The sequence below is a fragment of the Aquila chrysaetos genome, chromosome 20 (genome assembly GCF_900496995.4).
Source record: "Aquila chrysaetos chrysaetos chromosome 20, bAquChr1.4, whole genome shotgun sequence".
NCBI lineage: Eukaryota > Metazoa > Chordata > Aves > Accipitriformes > Accipitridae > Aquila > Aquila chrysaetos.
Genome location: NC_044023.1, coordinates 20,939,717 through 20,963,401, shown reverse-complemented (window position 1 = coordinate 20,963,401; position 23,685 = coordinate 20,939,717). Strand labels below are relative to the sequence as shown.

General features: G+C 38.3%; 1 protein-coding gene across 2 annotated transcripts in view; it reads left to right on the top strand.

Moving 5' to 3' along the window:
- LOC115353812 (contactin-3-like) overlaps positions 1-23,685 on the top strand; it is a 116,792-nt gene that overhangs the window by 40,738 nt on the left and 52,369 nt on the right. For both annotated transcript variants that reach the window (XM_030043766.2, XM_030043767.2), the window contains exon 3: positions 19,979-20,074. In XM_030043766.2, the coding sequence (XP_029899626.1) occupies positions 19,979-20,074 (96 nt within the window). The remainder of the gene's footprint in view (positions 1-19,978; positions 20,075-23,685) is intronic.

The following is a 23,685-nucleotide window of genomic DNA, read 5'->3' as shown; positions in this document are numbered from 1 at the left end:
ATTAAACTAAACTACCTTCTGAAGTATCTGTCATTGGCTGTTGCTGAAGAATAAATGGTGACCAAGATGGATGAGTAATCTCATCTAGTGTGATGATTCCAGGTGTCTTGGGTGCTACCTTTAATCTTCTATTTCTTACCTACAAAATAGATCTAGTGGCGCTTGTTGCTTTATGAAGGCTGGAGCTATTCAGGTGAGTCATGCTATAGAAATACCAAGATGGGCAGGGGGAAACCCTTTTCCCTGCAAGCAGAAACATAAAAGACATTGGGGAGGGGGAACACAAGGGAAAAGGACTTTGGGAGAAGTTTGCTGTGCAGAACATAAGCTGTATCAGCCCCTTACTTGGGAAGCTCAGGACACTGCAGGGGAAAAAAAAGACAACCCACATATAAAAGTGGTTGTGAATGACAGTTGAAAAACAGGGAGGTACACTGCGGTTGAAATCTAAAGCTGAACAATTTGGCAGATGTTCAGGAAAGCAGCAGAACTGAGAATAAATACTTTGGTTTTTATTTAAAAAAAGCCTTCCAGGAGCAACTGTTCTGATTTTGTTGTTCTTAATAATCATGTTCAAAATGAATGCTTTAGCTTTTAAATTTTTCTAATATCAAATATGCTGCTGCTAGCCTCTTGGACAAAAGCTTGATTTTTGCCATAATTAATCTTTCCATTTCTTGTTTAATAACAAATGGGATAATATTAGCCTTTAACTTTTCCAGTACAGGGTGTACGTATCAGTGATGAGATTTTGGGGATCAGTATTTATCAGGGATCAGAACACAATTTTCACACTTGGTTTTCAGTAAAAAAATAACACAAGGTTGTAAAGCAAAAGCCTAACCTCAACCATATTACTATACATGTTTGAAAACCTAAGCAAATAAAAGCTCATTTATATTCTTGTCTGATTAGCACAATCAGAACTTATTGATGCTAAAATGAACCAAATTTCCATAACTATAAACAGAATATTAAAATATAGCTGTTTAACGTAGCGTGATGTTTTTTCCTTCTTGGATGGAACAAATAGTCACGACTTTCTTGTTGACTTTTTAGGACTCTTGTAACAAAGTCAAAAGCATTTCAAACACATGCCTTTTGGCAGGAATGTAGACCTTTTTCTAGACAAGTGCTGTTTGCTCTTTTGGAAGAGAAAGCAGAAGATGACACGTAGGTGAGTGTGTCTGTGTGCTTGGTTATCCTTTACTCTTGCATAGTCCAGGGTCAGATGTTCAGGGACTGCAAACTCGGTGCAGAAACATAGAATTTGAACAGAGAAACCACTTTATTTGAACCAGTCGCTGGAAGTATTTGTAGTATTTTCATTCAACAGAGGGGAACAGAAAACCTTAGTGAAGAAGGGCAGGTATGGAGTAACTTTATGCAATGATACACAGTGTATACTGAAGCCAACTGGATGTTTCCCTGCAGTGTAAAATGAGAAACCTGGAATAGCCTAATGCAAAGGGTGCAGGGCTGTGGGTTTTAAGGAGACCTGGGTTTGAATTGTGATGGCTGTGACCTTGTGCAGGGGACTTAGCAGTTTCCATTCAAATTGCAAGGAAAAAGCATAATGACCCTTGCAAGGGTCTATGTGAAAAGAGTCACAAAATGGAGACTTTCTGCACTGTTCTAAATACACATCAGGGTTTGTTTCCAGCTCCTAAGTGTCATTTTGTTAAGTACCGACTGTGAGGAATCGGTGGATTAGCATTACTTTTGTTTAGTAGAGGCAATGGAGTATGTCAGGAGCTTATTTTAAATAAGCAGAAAATTTCACAACTCTTGTGCCACTCCTCCACCATCGCAGATTTGAGAGGCTCAAAATGCCACCTTGTCCCCGGTGATCTGCAAGTCACGGCTTGCACACAATGCATATACTTTGCAAAATAATTCAGTGCATCTTTGGGTGCTCAGCAGCAAGAGGCAAAGAACTGTAAAGAAGAAAAATGTAGTGTTCATTTGCCTTTGGCAGTTGTTGTGCAATGAGAACTTCAAAATGTTTTAAACCTGAATTAAAAACAGCTTAATTTGCATAGTTGAGGGTAAACGAGGGTTTTAAACTGATAGAGGGTAGATTTAGATCAGATGTAAGGCAGAAGTTCTCCACTGTGAGGGTGGTGAGGCCCTGGAACAGGTTGCCCAGAGAAGCTGTGGCTTGCCCCATCCCTGGCAGTGTTCAAGGCCAGGTTGGATGGGGCTTTGAGCAACCCGGTCTGGTGGAAGGTGTCCCTGCCCATGGCAGGGGGGTTGGAACTACATGATCTTTAAGGTCCCTTCCAACCCAAACCATTCTATGATACTATGATAATTGGTGTATATTTTAACCTGGTTGCTCATACACTTATTGATAACTCTGAAAGCAATATAGAAAATCCCCAAATAGTTCAATATTAGATTCAGTTAAGGATTCTCCCATACTGCAGAGGTGGCAGATAAAGGTGTTGCTATTGTAAACAACTGAATGGCAGATTTTATGGTACTGAAAATAACAGGCAAATCACGACACTAACAGCCTTAGTACCAGACGCGGTATTTGATTCACACTGCCAATGTACCCCAACATAAATCTTGCAATGGCATCTTAAAGGAGCTTCAAATCTGTTCCTTGGTCGTTTTTAGGATGCCTTTGCATAGCTTGGGAAGAGCTAAAAGTGCAAGTAAGAACCAGTCTTCTAAAGCTCTGCTGTATGTTCAAGAAATTTTTTAGCTAGTTCATTCCATATTACTTTCTGGTCTTTATGTTGCCAGAGATCATCCATCGGTAGAGACTTTATGAATTGGGTCTTTTAAGGTTTCATCACATTTCTCATTTTTAAGGTTCACTGTGTAGGGAGATCATATGGCATGTTATTTAATGAGTCAAGGCAGCTATGGGGATGTGTAATGGAAGGAAATACATTTTCCCTACGGTTTTCAAAATGTGAAGAAACATTTATCCTGTATCAACAGCTTAAAAATGGGACAGATTCATTCCTTCCCGTGATATTTTGTGCTAGCTGGGAAGCGATTCCAGCAAGCTCTGATAAGAGACAGGTTTTTTTGAGATAAACTACTGACATTAATGGTGCCATGACTTTTTAGGGAGAGGGGGCAGTGTCACAGTTCTTTCTGCCTTCAAAAATTTGTAAGAATTGTCTTTGATTGCAGCTGTGGAAAAAAACTAAATCTGAATTTACTTACTAGCCTATGCAAAGCTTCATTGCAGACCATGGACTGTAAAGAAAGAAAATTACATGGCTGAACCTATCTTTTTGTGTGTATTTCATATATAAAATCTAAAGATTCATCTCAAATTCCATATCTACATCTGTAGCACTGATGCAGAGTGGGCGTATTTCAGCTTTTACGAGAGTTTACAAGTGAGTGACAGTAGCGAGCAACATATTGGAAAATATTACTTCTGATTTTTTTTTTTAAGTTTTTTGGATCTTAACTTGAGTTATTGTATTCTGTAAATAGTATCTGAAGAGAAAATGAAATTACATAAAAGCATAGAGTAAATGAGGGAGAAAAAGCAGTTGTTGCAGATCATAACCTTATCAGTTGGGGTGACAGTTTCAATTCCATTTGAGTTCTCTCCAGTTCCCATCCTTTTTATGTTGGATTAAGTAACAGTTTTTGTCTTCTTATTCCCATAGCAACCTTATCTTTTTTTTTTTTTTTTTTGATGTAAATCTGCTTGTCTCTTACTATCTTTCAAAGCTTGTGCATGAATAGCTTGTGAAGGAGGGGAGTATAGCGAGGAAAGAGAGCAGAGACTTTCTAGCATAGGAAATAAGGGAAAGAGTATTCTGGAGAGAGAGATATCTCTGTGTGTGTGTGTGTGTATATATATATATATATATATATAAAAAAAAAAATCTTTTTACCCAAAGGTATTTATTATGCCTTTTTTTTAGTGTAGTTTTTTCATGAACACTAAGATTTTCCCACTGTTTTAGTAGGTTGTCTGGGCAAAACTCTTGCAGAAAGTTGAAGGCCAGCCTACATGCCCAGCCAAAAATACAGACTTAATGACCTCCAACATTATGGCTTATATAACTTAAGAAAAGTGCCACTTTCAGTGAAGGTAAGTCTCAACTTGCAGTGATTTTGCTCCTCATGTAACTTGGAATCTCTTAAGAGAAAGTTGGGTGAAAGCAGAGGTTTAGCTGGGTGCTGTGTTGACCCCCGGCTTTGTGTCCAGCCCTTCTGTCTGCTGGTCCGCGACTGGTGGCCCAGAGCTCCAGAGCTGGGAATATCCTGACCTGGGGAGGGTCTTTTGAATCCTCTGTATCACAGGGATGAGGCCCCAGGTCAGAGTGTAAAACCAGTTTGTACAAAAGGGTTCCCATCCCACCAGTGGTATCTGCTTGCCATTTTAAGGCATTAAATGAAGTTGAAAAAAGCAACTGTTGCTTCGTCTCTGTACATCTTTTTCTCATATTAAATATTTCACTTGATTGGACTTGCTTAATATAATAAGTGTCTGAAGTGCAATGGAAGATAGTTATGTAAATTGACCTGAATCAAAATTTTTCTTCCATAGCTGTAATGGAGATATTTTAACTGTGTGCTGCCTTAATCCTGATGTCCGCAGCTTGCTGCGAACCAGAGATGCAACCTGGTTGTGGCAGTGTTAGTACTGACACTAATAAATAAGGATCTTTTAGAACTGCAGTTTTGCATGCACCTTGTTGTTCACCTGCTTTTGGTTGTCCACCACCTTTTATTAGTAACTGCCAGAGTCCTGCTGAGAGCAGCTTTGCTACCGAATGTTCTGCATGCATTCAAACATATTTATTGTCAGTGGGTGATGAATGGATTGTTTATTTATTAGCCCATTCATGTTTCATCCTCATAATCCCTCTTGTTCAGTCCTCTAATAGCTATCTACATTTTGGCAATAATTGTTTTTGACTCCAGCGTTAATTTTGCTAACTTAGATACTCTTTGGAGGGCAATAATTTGCTGAAATTATTTAGCGCATGTAGTGTCTAGTTCTTACATTGTAAGGTTTTTTTGATGGTTTTGGTGGTGGGGTTTGGGGGGACGGTTTTTTGGGGTGAAGAGGTTGGTTGGTTCTGGGGGATTTTTTAAGGCGTTTAAAACCTGAAATTTTTCTTTCAATCACAGAATATACATAAATATTAAACCAATATGATCAGTTACATTTTTAGATATTTAGACTTTATGCCTAAATTCTGAAATCTTTTTAACAGGAGCTTCTTGAAGTGCTAGCTTCACTTCTGTAGGTGTACGAATTTTTATAACTACAAATTTTGGCATTTCCTGCATGCCTCCTGCCTGGTAAAGCTCTAAACAAAATGTTTTCATTTTAATTCTTGCTGCCTTTTTTTTTTTTTTTTTTTATGAAAAGTGGTGACTTTCCTTAGGATTTCTGCACTTTAAGACTGTTCTTAAGCCTCTGGAATATGGCTTATTTGGGAAAACAGAGTTTATAAAGCTTCTATTCCCTGAAAAATAAAAGCAAGTCATTGTTAGGGAAGAATTTCAGCCCTTGTTTTATTTGTCAGAATTACCCTAATGGGGTCTTGTTAGCCCATTTAGCATACTACAGATACTATTAAGATAATACTTAAAAACATGTGCATTACATTAATACCACGTTAAGCACCTGATCTAAAGCCCATTGAAGTTGATAGGAATGTTCAGTAGGACTTCAGTGCTTTGATCTTTCAACTGCAGTTTTACAACTTAAAAAATCAAACATAAAAAACGTTTCAGTCAACATAAATGCATCTGTGTTATCCGTGTCATACTTCACCCTTCATGGCTAATAAACTATTGGATTTTGAGCCTACTCAAACTGAAATAAATACTTAAAATAATAATTCTGAATGCCTTTTACAGCAACAAGTTCTGAAATAGAAAAAATGGTGTTGCTAAAAGGCATGTAACAAGCACAGTTGTCTTGTAATGTACTGAATTATACTAACACTCAATGAATATAGAAATGTACCTTAAATTTTAACTGTAAGTAACCCATGGCTGCAACACATAAATGTCAGATTTAGGAGGGATTGAGAATAACTGTTTAAATGTCTTCACTGTGTATTTTCTTACTTTAAATGTAAGAAGATTACTTTTTCAGGGCTCCGATTTGCTGTCAACCTGCCTACTTTGCTTCCTGATGTTTATTGTTGGTATAGCTACTTGCTAAGCAAAGTAGGTATCTTAATACCAAAGTGATGGAACTTGCAGAGCTACTCTTATTACACTGCGTTGCTTCTGTCTTTATTTTTGTATCGATAATGTATTTACATAAGTGTTTCTAGTAGAATATGGTAGTGAGCGGTGACTGAGAGCACAGGCTGTGAATTGTGGAGAGTCTCATTTAATAACCAAGGAAATTCTCACTACTTACGAGAAGAGATGCAGCCCCTGTTTTTTATTTTCCTGTTATTACCTCTCTCAGCCCTGTGCAGTGAAAGATCTTCTTTCTTTTTTATGAAACTGTATTTTTTCAGCCCATGGCTTTTTATTAAATTGTAGTTAACGATATACTTTTGAGGATTACATCACCCTACGCGGAGCAATTTGGCTTAGGCTGGAGATCAATCTGCACATAGAGCATCTGTCACTTAACGATTCTGCTTAGATACCAAGAAAAAGATTTGAGGTCCCACTGTGTTTTGGGGGTTTTCTTCTTATGTACATGTCTCAATCTGTTAACCTCTCTCCAGTAACACTGGGATTGTATTTGTTTTATAAATGCAGTAGCAGAACAACAGATAGGTATTTATGGGCAGTTGTTTTTCTCCACTCCTGCAGCTTCTGTTGTTGAATGGTCTGATGCTGAATTTATTAATCTATGCAGTTGCTTGCTCAGGTGTAATCCCTTGTTCAGCCACATTTATTCATCCACTGAAGGATATGCACATTGGTACATAATGGCATATTAAAGGTTTACTGCTGCCTGCCACAGCTGTCATCTCTTTGACCCTTCAGTAAACTAACAGTCTTCCACATAATTTTGCTTTCATTCACGTGCAATGCTATTACTGCAGAGGCAGACAAAATGCAATTCTCTAAAGATCTTGTCTCGTTCCCTTCTCTTCCAAGGAGGTTAATGTGCTCAAATGATCCCTGCGTTTTCTTTTTTTGCCGTCTTGCTGCAAGAAAAGCAAAGAAGAAAGTGCTCTGGATAATCTGTTTGCACTAGCTTTTGGGGGATGGAGCAAACTGGAAAGATGAACTCACCAGTTAGGTGGGAGCCCTCTTTACCACTTGAATTTCACATGCCTTCATTTGTTTCCTTAGTACTTTTAAATTTTAGCTCTTTACTAAGAGGTTATACAGATTTTTTTTCTAATATCACTTACTATGGAAATAAACAAGTCAAAACCTCTTTACTCAAAACCAGCCGAACCACGTTTAAATATTAATGATGTATGGGAATAACTTAAGACTGAAGTTTAATCAGTGTTTTGTCCATAGACATTTGTCATTTACAAGTGGTACCATTTCAAAAAACAAACACACGCACCCCCCCCCCACCAACTTCATATTAATGTTTGCATTATAATAGTACTTTGCAGGCAGTGTGGATAGCCTTGTGATCTTGCAGAGCTGATGGAGAGAACGAGAGCTTGTAGATGATGGGCTGAAACCAGTGTCTGGGGACATCTATTCCAAACTCAGAATGTAAGGCAGCAGCTGTAATGTCATTGAGTGCAGTTTCTCTTTATGAACTTCCCATCATTGTAATGTCTAATGATTTGTATTTTCCTAGTGCTTTTATATTGATTGCTTCTACTGTATGTACTGCTATTTTACCCAGTAATGAAGTTAAACAATCAAATGAGTCGGTGATTTATTGGGTTTCTTGGTTTAGAGACTGGTTCTACACTGCCACAGCTTCTGATCTGCTCTCTGAACTCTCGTTCGCGATTTGCCAGTAGGCTTCCTCACTCGTTCCCCAAGTACCAGATAAGTGGGTTTGGTTATTAATAATCTGATACTAACAGTTGTCTTGCATTTCCTTATCAATTGTTCACGCTCCTTTGCATTCAGCTATTTTTAAACCTCTGATTTCTTAATAAGTGTATCTTTCTGGTTTTATTTCATATTCTTTTCAGAAGAATTTTTTTGAATATTCAGCTGCTTTGGTTAACAAAATCTAGCATTTTTCTCCTCTCTTAATAACATATGCTACTCTTATTTACCCTTTCATCTTAGTGTATAACTAACTCTCTTGTTCATTTCCATTTAAAAGTAACTATAGCCTCTCTTTAAGCTAGTTCTGTCTTATGCGTCCTGTATTTTTCTTTCTCCTAGCTTTTCTGATGGGGATTCAGTGGAATTACTGTCTTGTTTCTTTCAGAAACCTTTTTTGCCTCATAACAAATCCTTCTTTACTGAAAAAATTTTCTAGAGATTCCAAATCTGAGCTTTGTGTCTAAACTGTGGGCCCTAAACATACTTCCAGACTCCAGTATTTACTGACTCCATGGCAAGGGTAAAATCGGTTTCTCACATCCCAGTGTCCGTGGGAAGATGATGTTGGTCTAGAGGCTGGAAAAGGGCTACTGTGCATTGCAACTGTTTTCAGTTGAAAGCAGGACACTTAGCTACGCTGTGGTACTTGTCTGCCACACACCCTGAATTGCATTGATTTCTCATTACATAAGGTGTCCAAGTAGACCAAGTTAGAGCGAGTTCTTATCACAAATCATTGCTTTGTGTAATGAATTTAATTTATTCCAAGTCATGCTTGCAAGGGTCTCTTGTTCTTCCTCCACATGATGCAGTATCAGGTACCAATTCATTCTGAGCAAGACCAAATGTGATTTTATCATCTATTTACCCCTGTTTAATTGTGTAACGATTATTGTTCCTGTTTTTATAAACCAAAACATGGGATTTGTTATCTGCATGGGGATTACGCTGCTTGTTTTTTAAATGTCTCTCTATTATATCTGGGTCAGAGCAATGATTAATATTGAAAGAGAGGTTTTGTAACCAGACTGAAGCTCTGGCACCTGTCCTGAAAAGGCCATTCTGCTTTTATAGAGGATATGAGGGGCAGAAGTAGATGTGTGGCAGAGCAAATGACATTTTGGCTTAATTGCAGCGGGTAGACTCTGTCTATAGTTCTGGTCAGGCTGACTAGCATGTGTTTGTGAGCTGGTAGGAACAGAGCGGTGGTTTGGTAGGGTAGCGGGTAGTGTTTACATTACTTTAGATTTGAGAAAATAAGCTATGTCGTAAGGTTACTCATGTCTTTCTAAGATGAAAGATCAGAAGGAACTGTTAGATGAACTCTTTTCCTCTCCTGGATATTGCACTACAGTTTTACTCTGTAACCCTTGTATTAAACTGTTATCCAGTATGCAGTAACTTACTGCTGCTTCTGAACTGTCTGGAGTTTTAATTCTAACTTGACTTTATCTGGCTTCAGCCTTTGGGTTTGTCCTACCTAAGAAATGATACCAGGAGAAGCTCCTGTGAAAAGGCGATAGGCAGGCGAGCGGGCAGCGTGCTGCTGCGAGGTGCTGCAAAGCCAGCGCCAGCCTTGCAGGTCATGGTGGTGTTTACTCCTCTGGTATGCCTTCGCTCCGCTCTAAGTGATTTCTTTATTGACTGCTGCGAGTCTGTTGATGGGAAGGTACAAGTGTAAGAAAGTTGCTTACAGTGAAAACATATTTCAGCGTAGATAAGTAGAATTGCTGCAGTGCGTCTTGCTGTGCATGTTGGAGGAACTGCAAGTTGCAACTGCTCATCAAGTTTCCTTAAATGTCCTACCAGGAGCATGAAGTCAGTGCTCAGCAAGAGCTGCCACGTGCTCGATGCCTGCTGCAGCTTGCTGTAGGTGTAAAATAATTTGGCACCTTCTACATTCAGGCTCTTGAAAACTAATTAAATATACTCAGCAGCGCTTGAGGAAAAGAGACGTTTCCAGATAAGACAAGAAACTGGCTGCTCTAATAGCAGAAAATTTTGGTACAAATCATCAACTACCCCTACTGAGCAGCTCCAAAATGAGACCAGATGATCCTGAGATGGCTTTTAGGCTGTTCTGGTTGAATTGACTCTTAATCTTTGTCTTTGCTGTTTAAGAAACACCTCCATCAAATTCTGCTCCCTGAAGCTCCCCAGCTTCACTGCAGCATCTCCTTCTCCCTGTACCTTAGATATAGACAAGAAAATCCCTTTCTAGGTCTTCCCCTACACATGAAGGCTTAGCAAGAGCACGCCCAAACTCCTGATTGCTCCCTACGCTTGCTGTTTGTTGCTGTAATGCTCGCCTAATGGTGCCTGGCATTGCTGTTGAGATGAGGCAGTCTGTTGTTGAGTTCAGACCCTGGCAGCAAAAACTATGAAATCCCTCTGGATTAAAAGAAAAGGGGAGGAGATAGAGGAATTTAATTGATTGTAATGAATATCATGACCATAATTAAGGGGTAAGAGATTGGCAGAATGAGTTTCATGAGGCTGAGGATAAAGGGATTTTAAGAAAAGTTGGGGAATATGGTGAGCCTGAGTGTTGGTAAGAGTTGAGGTGGCTGGAACAGTTGGGGAAGCAAGGACTGAAGGGGAAGCCGATGTGGAGAGGGGACAAGCATGAAAGTGCGTGAGGAATGGCAGAAACATGTAGGAACTGCATCTCTAAAGCATCTCAGACCCCATGAGAGACCATGGCATTGGGACTAGGGCTCTCTGGAGCTGGGGGCTTGTCCGGGTGGCTGCTTCGTGGGACCTGTGTTCGTAACCTTCTTGGTGGCTTCTCTCCTGATAGCAAATGTCCCTCAGTGCCTTTCCCAGTTGCAGCGTGTCCCCAGCCAACAGGGGCCGACGCACATTCCCATCCCAAGCCCTTGGTGCTGAAATCTTACTGGTTTGGTTTTTTTGCTCAGCCAATATTTGTGATCTTAGGCAACCTTAACTCTGGTGCTTTCTAACTCCAAATAATTGAGTTTGCAACCTTAGTATGTTCTTTTAATTTTATTAGGGACTACAGAAATGGGTTTGCACAAGAATACTGAATTAGATTATGCAGTGTTTTTTAGCTTTTGAATAAATAATTTTTTTAAGAACTCGTACTTGCGCACAGGTTGGAAATACAACTTCATGGGAAACTTTTTGTCATTTGGCTTTCATTTTCAGTATTCAAGAAGTGATTCTGCTGCTTGGACTGCACGATGTCCTGTCTCCTAGAGATCAAGTTATATTTTTTCATTTTTGCATTTTTATGTGAACCTGGCAATTTTTTGTTGTTTTAAATGTCCACTGTCAGCATCATAATGATGTGTTTTTTCTTTTATTTTTTCTGCCTTATCTGCAGTAGAAAATACTGGTTTTGCTTGTCAGGTGCAAATGACATCATAGCAAGAAATGCATTTCACTGCATCCTTGTTTCCTGAAGCCTGTAAGAAAGTAGCTACAGACCATCTGCTTTAGCCACTTTTGGCTACTGTAAAGGAAATGAAAAAAAATATATTCTGGTTTGCTTTGATGTGCTCCTGAACATCCACTAAGTTACAAGTTTAGTGTTGCTGTATGGTGCCTGGATAGGAGTAGATCATTTTTCTTATCTATCCTGTCCTCCTGAGCCTGTTAATGTAGTCTAATCCTAGCTAGTAACCTAACAGATTTATAGTCATAAATGTTTGCAGCAATTTTCCAGAATCTGTTTTATGCTGTGGCAATGTCTTTGTACTCGCATAGATACTGCTGCAGTTGCAGTGGAGCACCCAAGGAAGGGTGTATTATATCCCTGTTTCAGAAATGTTAGATTTGGACATCACAGAAGCAATTAATGTCAGTAGCATATGCTATATTCAGGATACTAAGTCTGAGTTATTTTATTTGTCAAATGTGAAAATTCACTTACCTCTTTCTTAAAATTGTGATGTGAATAGTTAATACAGTAAAATAACTGTTCTTCCTCTACATGAACCAGGCAAATGTGCTACCATGAAAATGTATTACTTTTATATCTGCCTCTCCGTTTTTCATCTACCAGTAACTCTGATAATAAAATTAAAAGTTTTAATTTCTTCTGAATTCCTCTGTAAATATTATTCTTGATACAGTATTAATTTCTATGCTTGCACTCTATTCCCTCTATGGCTTATTTCAAGTAGGTTACTGAAATCACTTATGTGGAAATAGTCATCTTCTCTAAGTTCACTTGTACTTGTTGTATTAAACTTAAGGGTTGATGTGTAATGTACCTGACAAACCCATCTGTTTTTAGATTGAGAAACAGTATACTGGAGAATTACTAAAATAAAAAATAAAAATCCATTAGTGTTAGCTCTTCAGGATTCCCCAACATGACAAGCTAAAAATACTGAAGAGCAGCTGGAGCTAGAGATAAAACCCAACCGATTCCAGAAAAGAAAATGGCACAGGTGATTTTAGCAGGGTAAGTCATGGGTTAAGGTTTGCTTTCTTCTTCTAGGCAGGTTACTCTGGTATTGTAGCTTGTGGATGGGGAGAAGGCTTGTTTCATTGCATGTGCCTGCAGGCTGCAGAGCTGGTGGTAGAGGGACAGACATAAACAGGTAAAGCTACTTCAGAGTTTTAATCACAGCAAGGAACACAGTCTCAGGGTTGCAGAGCTTTGGAGAGCCTCATCCTCAGAGAGGTGGTCCTCAGGTTGTGAAAGCTCGAGGCTTGCTCTGGAGAACTGGAGCATCTCCATAAAGATGGTACAGTTTCCTCCAGGGGCCATGTTTTTAATTAGCTGTGTTGGAGTTAACGGCCCTGCTTATGTTTGCAGCTCTACATAAACTTGTGCATTTCATATTATTTTGCTTAACCCAGGTAGGACACATAATTTGAGATGAGAATTATAAATATTTTGAAGGTCTGTGAATGTTGGATTTTTATGCTGACTAACAAGTTAGTGTATTTTTACATGTGAAGCAGCAGCTGTGGCAAGACATCTGTTGATAAGACACTTAGTCATCTGCTATATCTGTTATTTGTCATCGTTACATCTGTTATAATCCACATGGCCCTAATCAAAGCACTGAGGCTTTTTGCCAGGTGCTCCATACCAAGTGAGATGGGGAAGATGACAGATTTTGGTTACCCGTATCCTAGCAATACTTTCTGGTGACAACCCAACTATATTCTGTAATATTTGTGGGAGAATCTGTCCATTTCTTTAAGGAAGGTGGCTGTTTTTAGAAAGATAAATGAGTGAAGTCAGTGACAGAAGAAAAATCCCATTGTCATCAGCATGTTCCCAGTGCTTCAAAAATGAACTGTTGCATGATGGTTTTCATTGATTTATTTATTTATTGAGGAAAGCCTTCTTGGAAACACTGCCACTTATTTAATAAATAAAAAAAACCCCTTCAGGTAATTAGACCTAGATCTGGCAAAGCATTCAGCCATCTGTTTAACTATTAAAACGTGAATAGCCTGTTGCTCTTCAGTACTAAACCTGCTTTGTGGTCACGAGCGGTTAGTGATGGAGGTGCTTTGTAGACTCTCAGGGTATTCTTAGGGTTTGTGTTAGGAAAACGTTAGGGGGGCAAAATCTGTGTTGCATCTGAGAACTCGGCTGTAGCATAATTTCCTTGAGCAAACATCCTTCCCTCCTGAGATATTTCTCAAATTGCTTGAATTGCTTTGTTCAGTCCTGTGTTTGCCTTGAGTTGAGTGGTAATTCCCAGATAATATGAATTTATGGCAGGCATATTTTTGGAAATACCTATTGGAGAATTTTTCTTTCAAAACATGCATTTCCCTTTTAACACTATTTTTTCCAGTTCTTTCCGTGCATTTTTGTCAGTGTGAAGCATGTTTAAAAAAAAATTTCCCTGCTCATCAGATGTTGACTCAACTTTTATGCTATTAATGTTCCTTTACTTTTTTTTTTTTCTTTCCTCTGCTGCCTCTGGTCTCTTCCTTCAGTTCCACACGGCCCACAAAAGCATCTCATCGCTCTCTGTCCCTCTTTCTCCCTCATTACTGCAGACTCTTCGGCTTTTTTCCATGCTGGTATCTCATGTTCACTGCACTCTGATACATCTGTGCCAATTTCTTTTTACCTTTTCCTCTTTGTGTTTATATAACACAGACTTTGTTGTATAATTTTTAAATTATTCTTGTTTAATTGGTGTAAGTGTATTTAATTCTTCCCTGTTTCATTTTTTGCTGCACCCCAAGTGATTTAAGGGGAGGTGAAGAGTTTAAAAGTTTTTTAAGTAAGTTTTTGGTGCTGTTGGTTGGTGCTGTTCACTGCCAGCTGGCTCCAGGAGCCTGTTAACCCCTGCACGACTCGCTCGTTAGATGTTCTGCTTTTCACGCAATGGAAACAACCTGCAAGGGTCTCTTCCCTCACCTGCTCACTCTTCTACGTAGTAGTTTGCTGGTTTCATTAGCAATATTTCTATGGGTGCAAGAAACGTACTCAGATGGGCTTTGCTGAGTGAGACTAATGTAATGTAAGCAGAGACAGGAGCAGTATTTCAAAATAAAAACTCAAAGTTGTCCAAGTAGTGCTTTGGGTTGTGAATAAAAAGTGCCTTGAGGTTGTTTCTGCTTTCCCTGTCCTTGGAGACTTCAGGGCATGAAATGGCCATGGCATTGGTGGCTGTAGGCAGCAGGGCTGGGTCTCAACCTGGAGGAGCAATGCTGCTGTTCCTGGCCTGGAGAAGTACACTTAGACAAAGAAACTGTGGAGGTGGTTCCCCAGTAGCCCGTGAATCTCTTCTGGAGTGACAAATCACCCTGATTCTTTGCATGCTTTGACTAATGTTCACTTTTGCACTGTTAACATTTTTCTCCTTTCTCTACCTCCAAAAATAATTGATGATTACAGAGATAATTTTTGGTCTCATCCGTCCCTTCCACCCCAGCCTGGTTCTCCCAGGCTTGATCCAAAGCCCAGGGAAGGCAGCACAAAGTCTCACTTGTTCCATATGCAGCTCTGTTGTGCTTTTTTCCAAGTGCTGTGTATGTCTGCAGGCAGTGTGTTGGCGTTAACAGGCCCTGTATCCAGCTATTCCGTTGAGCGGATACAAGTACTTTTAATAAACTTAAAACTGTGCCAAGTGCACACTCAGTTTCTGGTATCTGTCTAAAGAAGCATAAAATACATGGTCACGGAGCTGCCTTGGTATAGCCAATTTTGGGGTGGTGGGGAAGAAGGTTTGCTTATGCACGTAGGTGTTTTAGGTGATGATGGTGAGGAGTTTTTTGTGTGGTTTTGTGTTTGGTTTTTGTGTTTGGTTTTGTTTTTTAAAGAAACTAATTTGTGTTACTATATTTTCTTCAGAAGTTGTCATTAGCAACATAGGTATTACAACATGCTGAGGCTGTTATTTTTTCTTAAGAGCTGAGAGTCTGGTATTTCATTTCTTTTTAATAATGTGACTTTTACCAGGGCGAGCAGGTTATGAATTAGTACTTCATTATGTGCTGACATCGAACAAAGTCCCCACTTCAGAATTACCTATTCAAGAAAACAGTTAAGATTTGGTTGTCTGACTCATTTAGATACTTGAACATCCTACCAGTACAGAATTATACATAAAGTACATTTAACAAGTTCTGCTGCTTTGAATAATAATGAGTCTAATGAAGTAATGGAATAAATATTTTTGTGGCTCTTAAGGGACAATTATGTTTGTAGAGCATGAACCCTTGTTCTGTAGTTATCAAAACATGGTAGAATTGCTAATAAAAGTGTGTTGAGAATAAATATCAATTGATGTAATAAGATGCTTGGGTGTCACTGGGCTTAGAGTTGGAAACCTACTGAATCCTGCTCTTCTCCAGGGAGTGAATGTGTCCTGTGCATTACTTCTTAATTTTATTTTTTTTTTAAGTTGGTATAATTTCTAGCAGCCTCTACTAATTTTATGAAGATCCTATATACAGATACGTGTGACTAGGGGTGAAACATCACTCAGGTTTCTTGGCACAGTGTGATACAACTCAATGCTGCCACAAGCTAGGAGTCATGTCTGGAGCAGCTTTGCCATCGAAAATTCTCTGGATTTTTCATAACATGGTGTTCTATGTCTTTTCAAAACACAGATGCAATATTTGATCTGATCTTGCATGATCTGTTTGCTTACCTTCCTTGATTATACAAGATTACAGAAACCAGATACATTTTTAGAAGGTATTTGCAGTGAACTGCAATGAATGCAGTCAACTGGCACGTGTTCTGCAGATGAAGATCAAATTTTTTATTCTTTCTCACGTGTTGACATCAGGTGAGAACAAGGTCTGCTTTACCTTCTACAGATGCTTCAGGTAGCATATTCTCTCCTCCCCGCCCATGAATTCACAAATCCGTGTCTTTTAATAACTGTGGGTATCACATGAACTTTCATATGCTTCTGTTCCAAATGCATAAAGAGTTACTCTGGGGCAGAGGCAGTGGAAATGATGCTCATGTTACTTTTACTCCATATTTTGAAATCTTTCTTAGTAATATGCTTGAGACTGAAAACTTAGCTTATTAAATGGAAGGAGAGAACCTGATGGAATATGCAGTTTTCATGTCCTTGCTGTGTGTATGTGCAAGAACACGTTTCATTGTTCTCCTTTTCGGGCAGAATGAAAGACTTTTCAATAAAGCTGAATTACATTTTCTTGCTCCATTTTATTGCAATGGTGTGTGTATTTCAGCTGATGTAACTATGTATTTGGTACTAAAGCAATGAGGCAAATATAGGTATTAGCAGGGGAAGGGAGAAGAAAATGCTGTTTCAGGAGTCAGAAAAGTCTCAGTTGCTAATTTTAAACTTTCTTCTATAAGGCAAACTATAAACAGGCAATAAAAACATTTAATTTGCAAATTCTGCAGTTCTAGATTGGATTTAAGTTGGATTTTTTTTTTTTTCCTTGTGTAGTCAGGTTTTTGTAACATTTGTAGCAAAATATTTTCAGCGTTATGATTAGAGACTTTGCCTGGTAGAGTTAAGTAATAAAGTTGCTCATTTCCTACTGGAATGGTAGCATTTCAGATGAAAGGAGATAAAAGTGGGGCATAATAAATGCAAGTAAGAAGTAGAAAGATGTAGGCAAGAGAAACTGATGAAAACATTTTATGTTGGTGACCAGTTTGAGAAAGTGTTAGAAGTTTTAAAAATTTGATGATGAATAAAACAATCCATACATCAACAGGTAAAATGCAGAAGTACTTTATATATGTTGCTGCCCTTTTCTTTCAAACAAAACAGTGTGATATTGTCATCCCATGGGGTGCTGAAAAGCGAGTCCTGTTCTGACTCATCGCTTCTCAAAACCATCTTCTGTCCTGTTCTTATCTTCGTTCTTTGTTTCCAGTAATATTTTATCTATTAAGACATTTCAGCAGGATAAGAGCCTCTGATTTTAGAGATACAAATTGATCTGTAAAAGTAAACAATCTTTTTCCATTATTTGCCCACCTTTTACAGTATTTTATTTACCCTGTCAGTTTTCTGAGAACTTGATGTTCCTTCCCAATGATTTCATGTAATAGCAAGTTTTGTTAGAAGATACAGCACTACTCCCTAGTGTTATTGTGGTTAGGATACTGACTTTATTTAAAAAAAAACCAAAAAAACCCACCAAAACCAAAACAAAAACAAAAAACCCCCCACAAAACCAAACTCTAAACAGCAACAAAAAACCCCTAACAAACAAACAAAAACCAAACCAAACAAAAAAACCCTGCTAATCTCTCTTGCTGTTCTGCTGAACATGACTGGCTTTGACCTTTAATACTCTGAATATGCTACAGCGATGCCTGAAAACCAGACCAGAAACTTGTATACAAGCAGTGAGTACTTTCCAAGGCCAAAGGTTTGGACTTCATTGTATAATGCTAATAGAGAACTCTATTACTATTTTGCGTGGTAATTTTTAATTATTTTCAAAGTGGTGCCAGACAATGTGTAAAGCAAGTATACAAGTGAATTAAGTGATGATATTTCTGCAGCTGTGTGATTAGTCTGGTAGTTAAACCACTCTAGAAGGTAGGATGGAGAGCTTCCTGCTAATTAGTGAAAAAATTATTCTTTTATTGTAGTATGGCTCATATTCTTCATTTTCTGCTGGATTCTGAATTGCTTCTTGTTTCCCAAAAAACTATTCCCCTGTGACAGCAGTCTTCATCAGCAGTCAGTGATTAATAACTTCTGCAGTACAATATTGCAACAGATGAAACCGCAGAGCTGCGGTGGGTCCCCACCGGGTACCTGTGGGATAACGAGGACGTACCTTTCGGAATGCCTTGTCATGTCCCACAGGTCACGTCCCTTCCTGAGGTGCTGTCAGCCCAAGCCCATCGTGCTCGTACCATGTGTCGGACAGCACAAGACAACCGAGTTTCTGAAGGTCTGTGTTTGCAATAAATGAATGCACATGCTTAGAAAGCAGTGATAAACCATTTCATTTTAATTACAGAAATGATGTGTATTACATAAGATTTATGAGTTTCAGTGATTGTGATGTAAGAGGGCAAAATTTGGTCTAAATTCATTTTATATGTAAAATAGATTTTTTCTTTCTTTCTGTCTTTTTGGGTAAACCTTAAAATCCAAATAGCATAGCTCTTTTCATTCTAATACAGAGTAGCGTGTGTCCTCTGGGTCCTGTCAGCTTTTGGTTCTTCCTCTCATGACTCAGGGGAATTGTGTTAGGGGCGACTAATGAATCTATATTGTCATGGAGGGAAGAGAAAGATGCTCTAAAGGCCTGAAATTAATTGCAGGGTACACTGTTCTGATCTCTCGGTGAAGTCGGTTTGGCTGTGGTTTTATGTGACTTCTGCGTGTCCAGTGGAAGGATCCAAACTTACTATGTGCATGAAAACATAGGCCCTGACATGTACCTGCACAGAAATTCAGTTGGAAGGCTTAGAACAGCCCTTTTAAGAAACTCCTCTGAGCTTTATGTGCAGTAACAAAGAATAATACAACAATATTTTATTGCAGCATTAAATGTATTTTTTTTTAAATGAAGCTTTGAAATTCTAATCACTCTTCTTCAGCGTTCTGACTGTAAGAGCTGTTGCTTTTCAATATTATAAAGTATTATATTTTGGGAAATAGCTACTGTTGGTCAACTCACTACTCCTATGATGCTTAGTTATAAAAGTAGCCTTATTTTAAAGACTGTGTTAGTATCCTTTACAAGGTTATAAACAAACAGGTTTTTTTAAATTGTCTTCTCTTGGGTTTTATTATGGAAAAATACATTGCTTATTTATGGAAAAAATATTTCTTAGCATAGTACCTCAATCTTAGTTTGTATGGAATGTTACATTTAGCTTAATTCAAGGACATAATGAGGCCATACTTTCTTGGATCTTGAGTCACCAGTTAGAGGGAAAGTTAATTTAGATTTATGATAAAATATTGCTGCTCTGAAATTTTGCATTTATATATACTCGGTAGCATTTGTTTCTCCTTTTACACAGTTTAAAAAGATCACAGAAGACCTGAAGCCAGGCAGAGCAGAGTGCTGGGTCAATACACCGAGGTGCAAAGCGCTTGCCTTTGCCAGAGCTTAGCGATGTTACAAGGGATTCTGCTGCAGGGAGATGGTCGAGGGGTTTCTTTTCTGTTTGAAAAGATATATATCCGTTTTCTGAATAGCTGTGTTATTAGCGTTATTTTACGGTTGGTTAGAGGAGCTCAGTAGGATCTTGATGCTATTTTCATCAGAGCCTTCATTTTGGAAGAAACAGTGGCTTAAAGACCTATTTTTAAGTTACGGTTATGACTCCTTTTTGGTTATCAAAATTAGGGTAGCATAAGCCTAGCATAAGAACAAAATTAGCCATAGGATCTGTTTAATTATGTTCTTGTAAATTAGTTCACTTCAGTCCTAATTCTGTCATCCTCCCTCATGTTGAACAGCCGTTTCTTTTGCAGCTGATTCACTGAAATCGCTGAACTTATCAAATCTCTTAGTAGACAACTATCAGGGTTTGAGAACTTGAAACTCCTGTGTATTTAGTCTTTTCTGTTTCCTAATATCCAGCTCACTTTCCTTTCAAAAACAGATCTTGAAAACTCCAGGACGAAAATGAGAAGCGCGGTGTCAGTTCGAGAGGGACAGGGAGTCGTGCTGCTCTGCGGACCACCCCCCCGCGCGGGAGGTAAGGGACCTTCCAGGCTTTGTGCTTCAACCGGAGCCGATTGACTGTAAAGTGGAATATCTCCCTGGAAATGCAGGAGAGAGAGCAAGAATGAAACGTGGTTTCTGAAGTAAATACAGAGAGAGAGAAAACAAAACCAAAAGAGGGGGAGGGAAGTACTTACGAGGATTTACTTTTATTGTGAAATGCCTTTCTAGCTCCTAGTAATTTCTGTGCACTTAACATGTCTGATTTTTATGATATTTCCAGTAATTAATTGAGTATCTTCTGGAGTTAAATTCTGCCCAATTTCACAATTGCCGAGCCTTGATGAATCTGGTTTTTCTCTATGACTAGACAATTGCAAAGAGTATATTGTTGTCTTTAATTATGCTAGTATCTGCCTATTTTCTTGCAATCAAGACATTTGATAGTGTAATGTAATGATGCTGGCATAATTTAAAACACTGCTGTCTCAAGGGTGGAGAGAAATCTGGATATGTGGATTCTTGGTGGACCAAAAGTGGCAAGTACGTTTTATCATTCATTCTGCATCTTCAGTCTTTGACTAATTGCTATTGAGCCTCAAGTAATACTTGAAAGTAACTTGTTTTATTTGTTTTTAATTGATATGGAGTCTCATTATTGAAGGGCTGTGATGTTAAACATTAGATTTGATTGCAAAGACAAGGTAATATAAGCTAAAGATTGGATACAATAATATAGGTATTGCGGCTTCTTAGATTTGGCAGAGTCCAAGCAGACACAGCCATAAAATGGCAATTTTACAACTGTCTGAGCTTGCAGAATTTTTCTCTTTCTAAACCGATACATACTCTTAAATCATCTTTATAGCCTTACAACAGCTTTGTCTTCTCAGCTGCTGAGAAAATGGGTCATTCTCCCAGCTATCTATAAGAATTAGAATGATTAAATTTTTCTTCTATATGCAGTCCGAAGTCAGAATTACCCCAGCCATTTTTACTCTTATCCCTTGCATGGGTATACACCTAGAGGTGATTGCCAAACTGACTACAACTCTGCCTGACTCTTGCAATGTTTAAGTGTGAGGTGTTAAACAGGAGGTGATACAAAACATGCTCATATTGCTAAGAATGGTGGTTTAAATCAACACTTTGAAGAGGTGAGAATTTCTTTTGCAGTCAGCAGATGGGATATGATTGACACACCCCGCCACCACCACTAATTGTGTTATTCATGCAAAAGAAGAGAGCGGAGGGCTCCCTGAATTATCAAATGGAATTGAGAGTTGGTACCAGAATTATTTAAAATCCTTGGATTTGTTTGAGAGTTGGAGGATTAACCGTTAAAGTTTTCAGGAGACATGGAGTAAGGTGGAAAAAATCCTTCCTCTTCTTTTTTTGCTAAAATAAACCTATAGCACAATGACACCAAGCATACGGTGCCTCTAGATCTGGCACAGTAGGATGCAGGTTGGTAAGTCTTAGATAAAGTATCTATCTGTTAAGCAGAAATAGTTTTTTAGGAATAGCAAGGATGGTTTAGGAACAGCTGACCTGGCCTGCAGGCTCTGAGGGCTGTTCAGCCCTTTCCAGATCGGTGATCTGATTTTTTTTTTTCTTTGATGTTGTATTTGTTGCACTGAGCTATAAAATAATTTCAGACAATACTAATCCTTAAAACCTTCTCAAATACCTTGTTTTCTCCTCCCCTTTAGCCCCCGAAATACTGTTCTTTTGTGTTCTGTCATGTCATGCAATTTCTAAGTTCTTGCTAGCTTAATTGCACTTATTTCTTGCATTCTCTGTAAGGAGTCTTCAAGAGGAGACTTGATTAAATTGTGATTATTCTTCCATATACAGCATTCCAGTTACAATAGAAACCAATGTTCATCCCAAAAGAAATACTAGTTCATAGTATGGGAAAAGGAAATTGCTTCCCTTCTACAATTTGGCATATTTTTTTCTTTGCTTATCTTAGCCACAGATATTTACATAAGTAATATGAATATGCCCTTTCAATGGGGAGCAAATTATTCATGCAGTTAATGGTACTTTTGTCCTTTTGAAGTTTGCAGTTCCAGTTCCATCAGGGTATGGACATCTACTATTTAAACCAACAATGAAACTCAATTTAACTTCGTGCACATAGGCTCGTATGCTGAGCTTGTATTTTAGCTTCGTTTCTGTGATGGCTGTTGGTGTACAGGAGGAGGAAAACGATGCTCAGTATTTCCAGTTGAGGGTGCACAGATCAGTTTTATATTTCTGTCATTAACACAAGCTGTATCACAAACCACTCTAATATCTTCTTCAGAGTTAGTGCATTTTCCGGTTTTGGCATTCCCTGGTTTTTAAGCAGTCTTGTTTGAGATTTACTGAATGGGAGATTCAATAAATGACTGGCTTTGTGTGTGAAGGCTTCCCCCCAATATTTTACTAATTCAACTGGTTTTATGTTAGATAATGTAAGTTGTATTGTAATTGAGCAGTGATTTTTGGATAATTAAGATGGTCATCTGTCATCGTTCTGCATGACCATACTTTTGTATGTAATTTTAATTCTGTTACAGGGAACCTGTTAAAATACCCTGTTTTTTCCACAAATGAGTAAATCATCTCACCCACATACTCAAAAGATAAAATGACATCTGCTGCTATCTTTTTCAGTTGTTACAACCATTAAATTCTTCTGAACTCTCTACAGCTATTTTGACTGTTACTGTTATGTCTTTGATGGTTTTAAAGGACTGTTGATATAACAAACATCTCAACATACAAAACTGAATATTGGACACACTTAACATGCAGCAGCTTAAAAAACATTCATGCAATGCTAATTTTTTTCCATTCTGCCAAGAATGGAAAAGGCTAGACATACGGAGATCTAAAAATTATTTTTCTCTACTATTGATTTTGTTCCAAAATCGGTATCTAAGGAGTGACAAAGCCCTGAGTAAAGCAAATCCGCAAGTTCCTTTAGGGTTTTACCTACTGTTACTACTGTTTGTGTATCTTGATTATCGTGTTTCTTGTCTTCTGCTTTTATTTCTGTTTGCTAGATGTTTTGATTTATATTTGTTTAGTACAGTCTGTTCTACTAATCTGACATTGATTTTGGATTTATGAGGTATATTCTGCTCTTCGGGAGAGGAGGAAGCAATGAGGCGCAGTCCTTTTATGTTGTCTGTGGTGGTTTCAGGGCTGTTTTATACACAGGGAAAAAGAGGATTTTTAATGGTAGAAGTAAAGACTTGCTTGATGGTTATTCAGACATTTCAAAGAATTCAGGCTTGCCTGGAAAAACTAGGCATTAGTTTTATGTTGGCGGATATACTCCCTGTTACCTTGTTACTACGTCGAATATGACCATAACCTACGAGAACTTAAGTAAATGGCAAGAATGTTGTGGAGCCAACAAGCTGTTGCTTGGATATTGCAAGGAAATTCTACTTGTCTTATCACATGAAGCTAATCACGAACATATGTGTTCCTATTTCATGCAATATGGCAAGGATATTTCTACATATATAAAGCAGCAAGAATATGTCCTCCCTCTTACTCTCATGCCCTGATAAATGGAGACTTAGTTGATAATTGAGACCGTATCTGAAGGATAGGGATCAATTTAGCTTACAGCATGTTATTTTG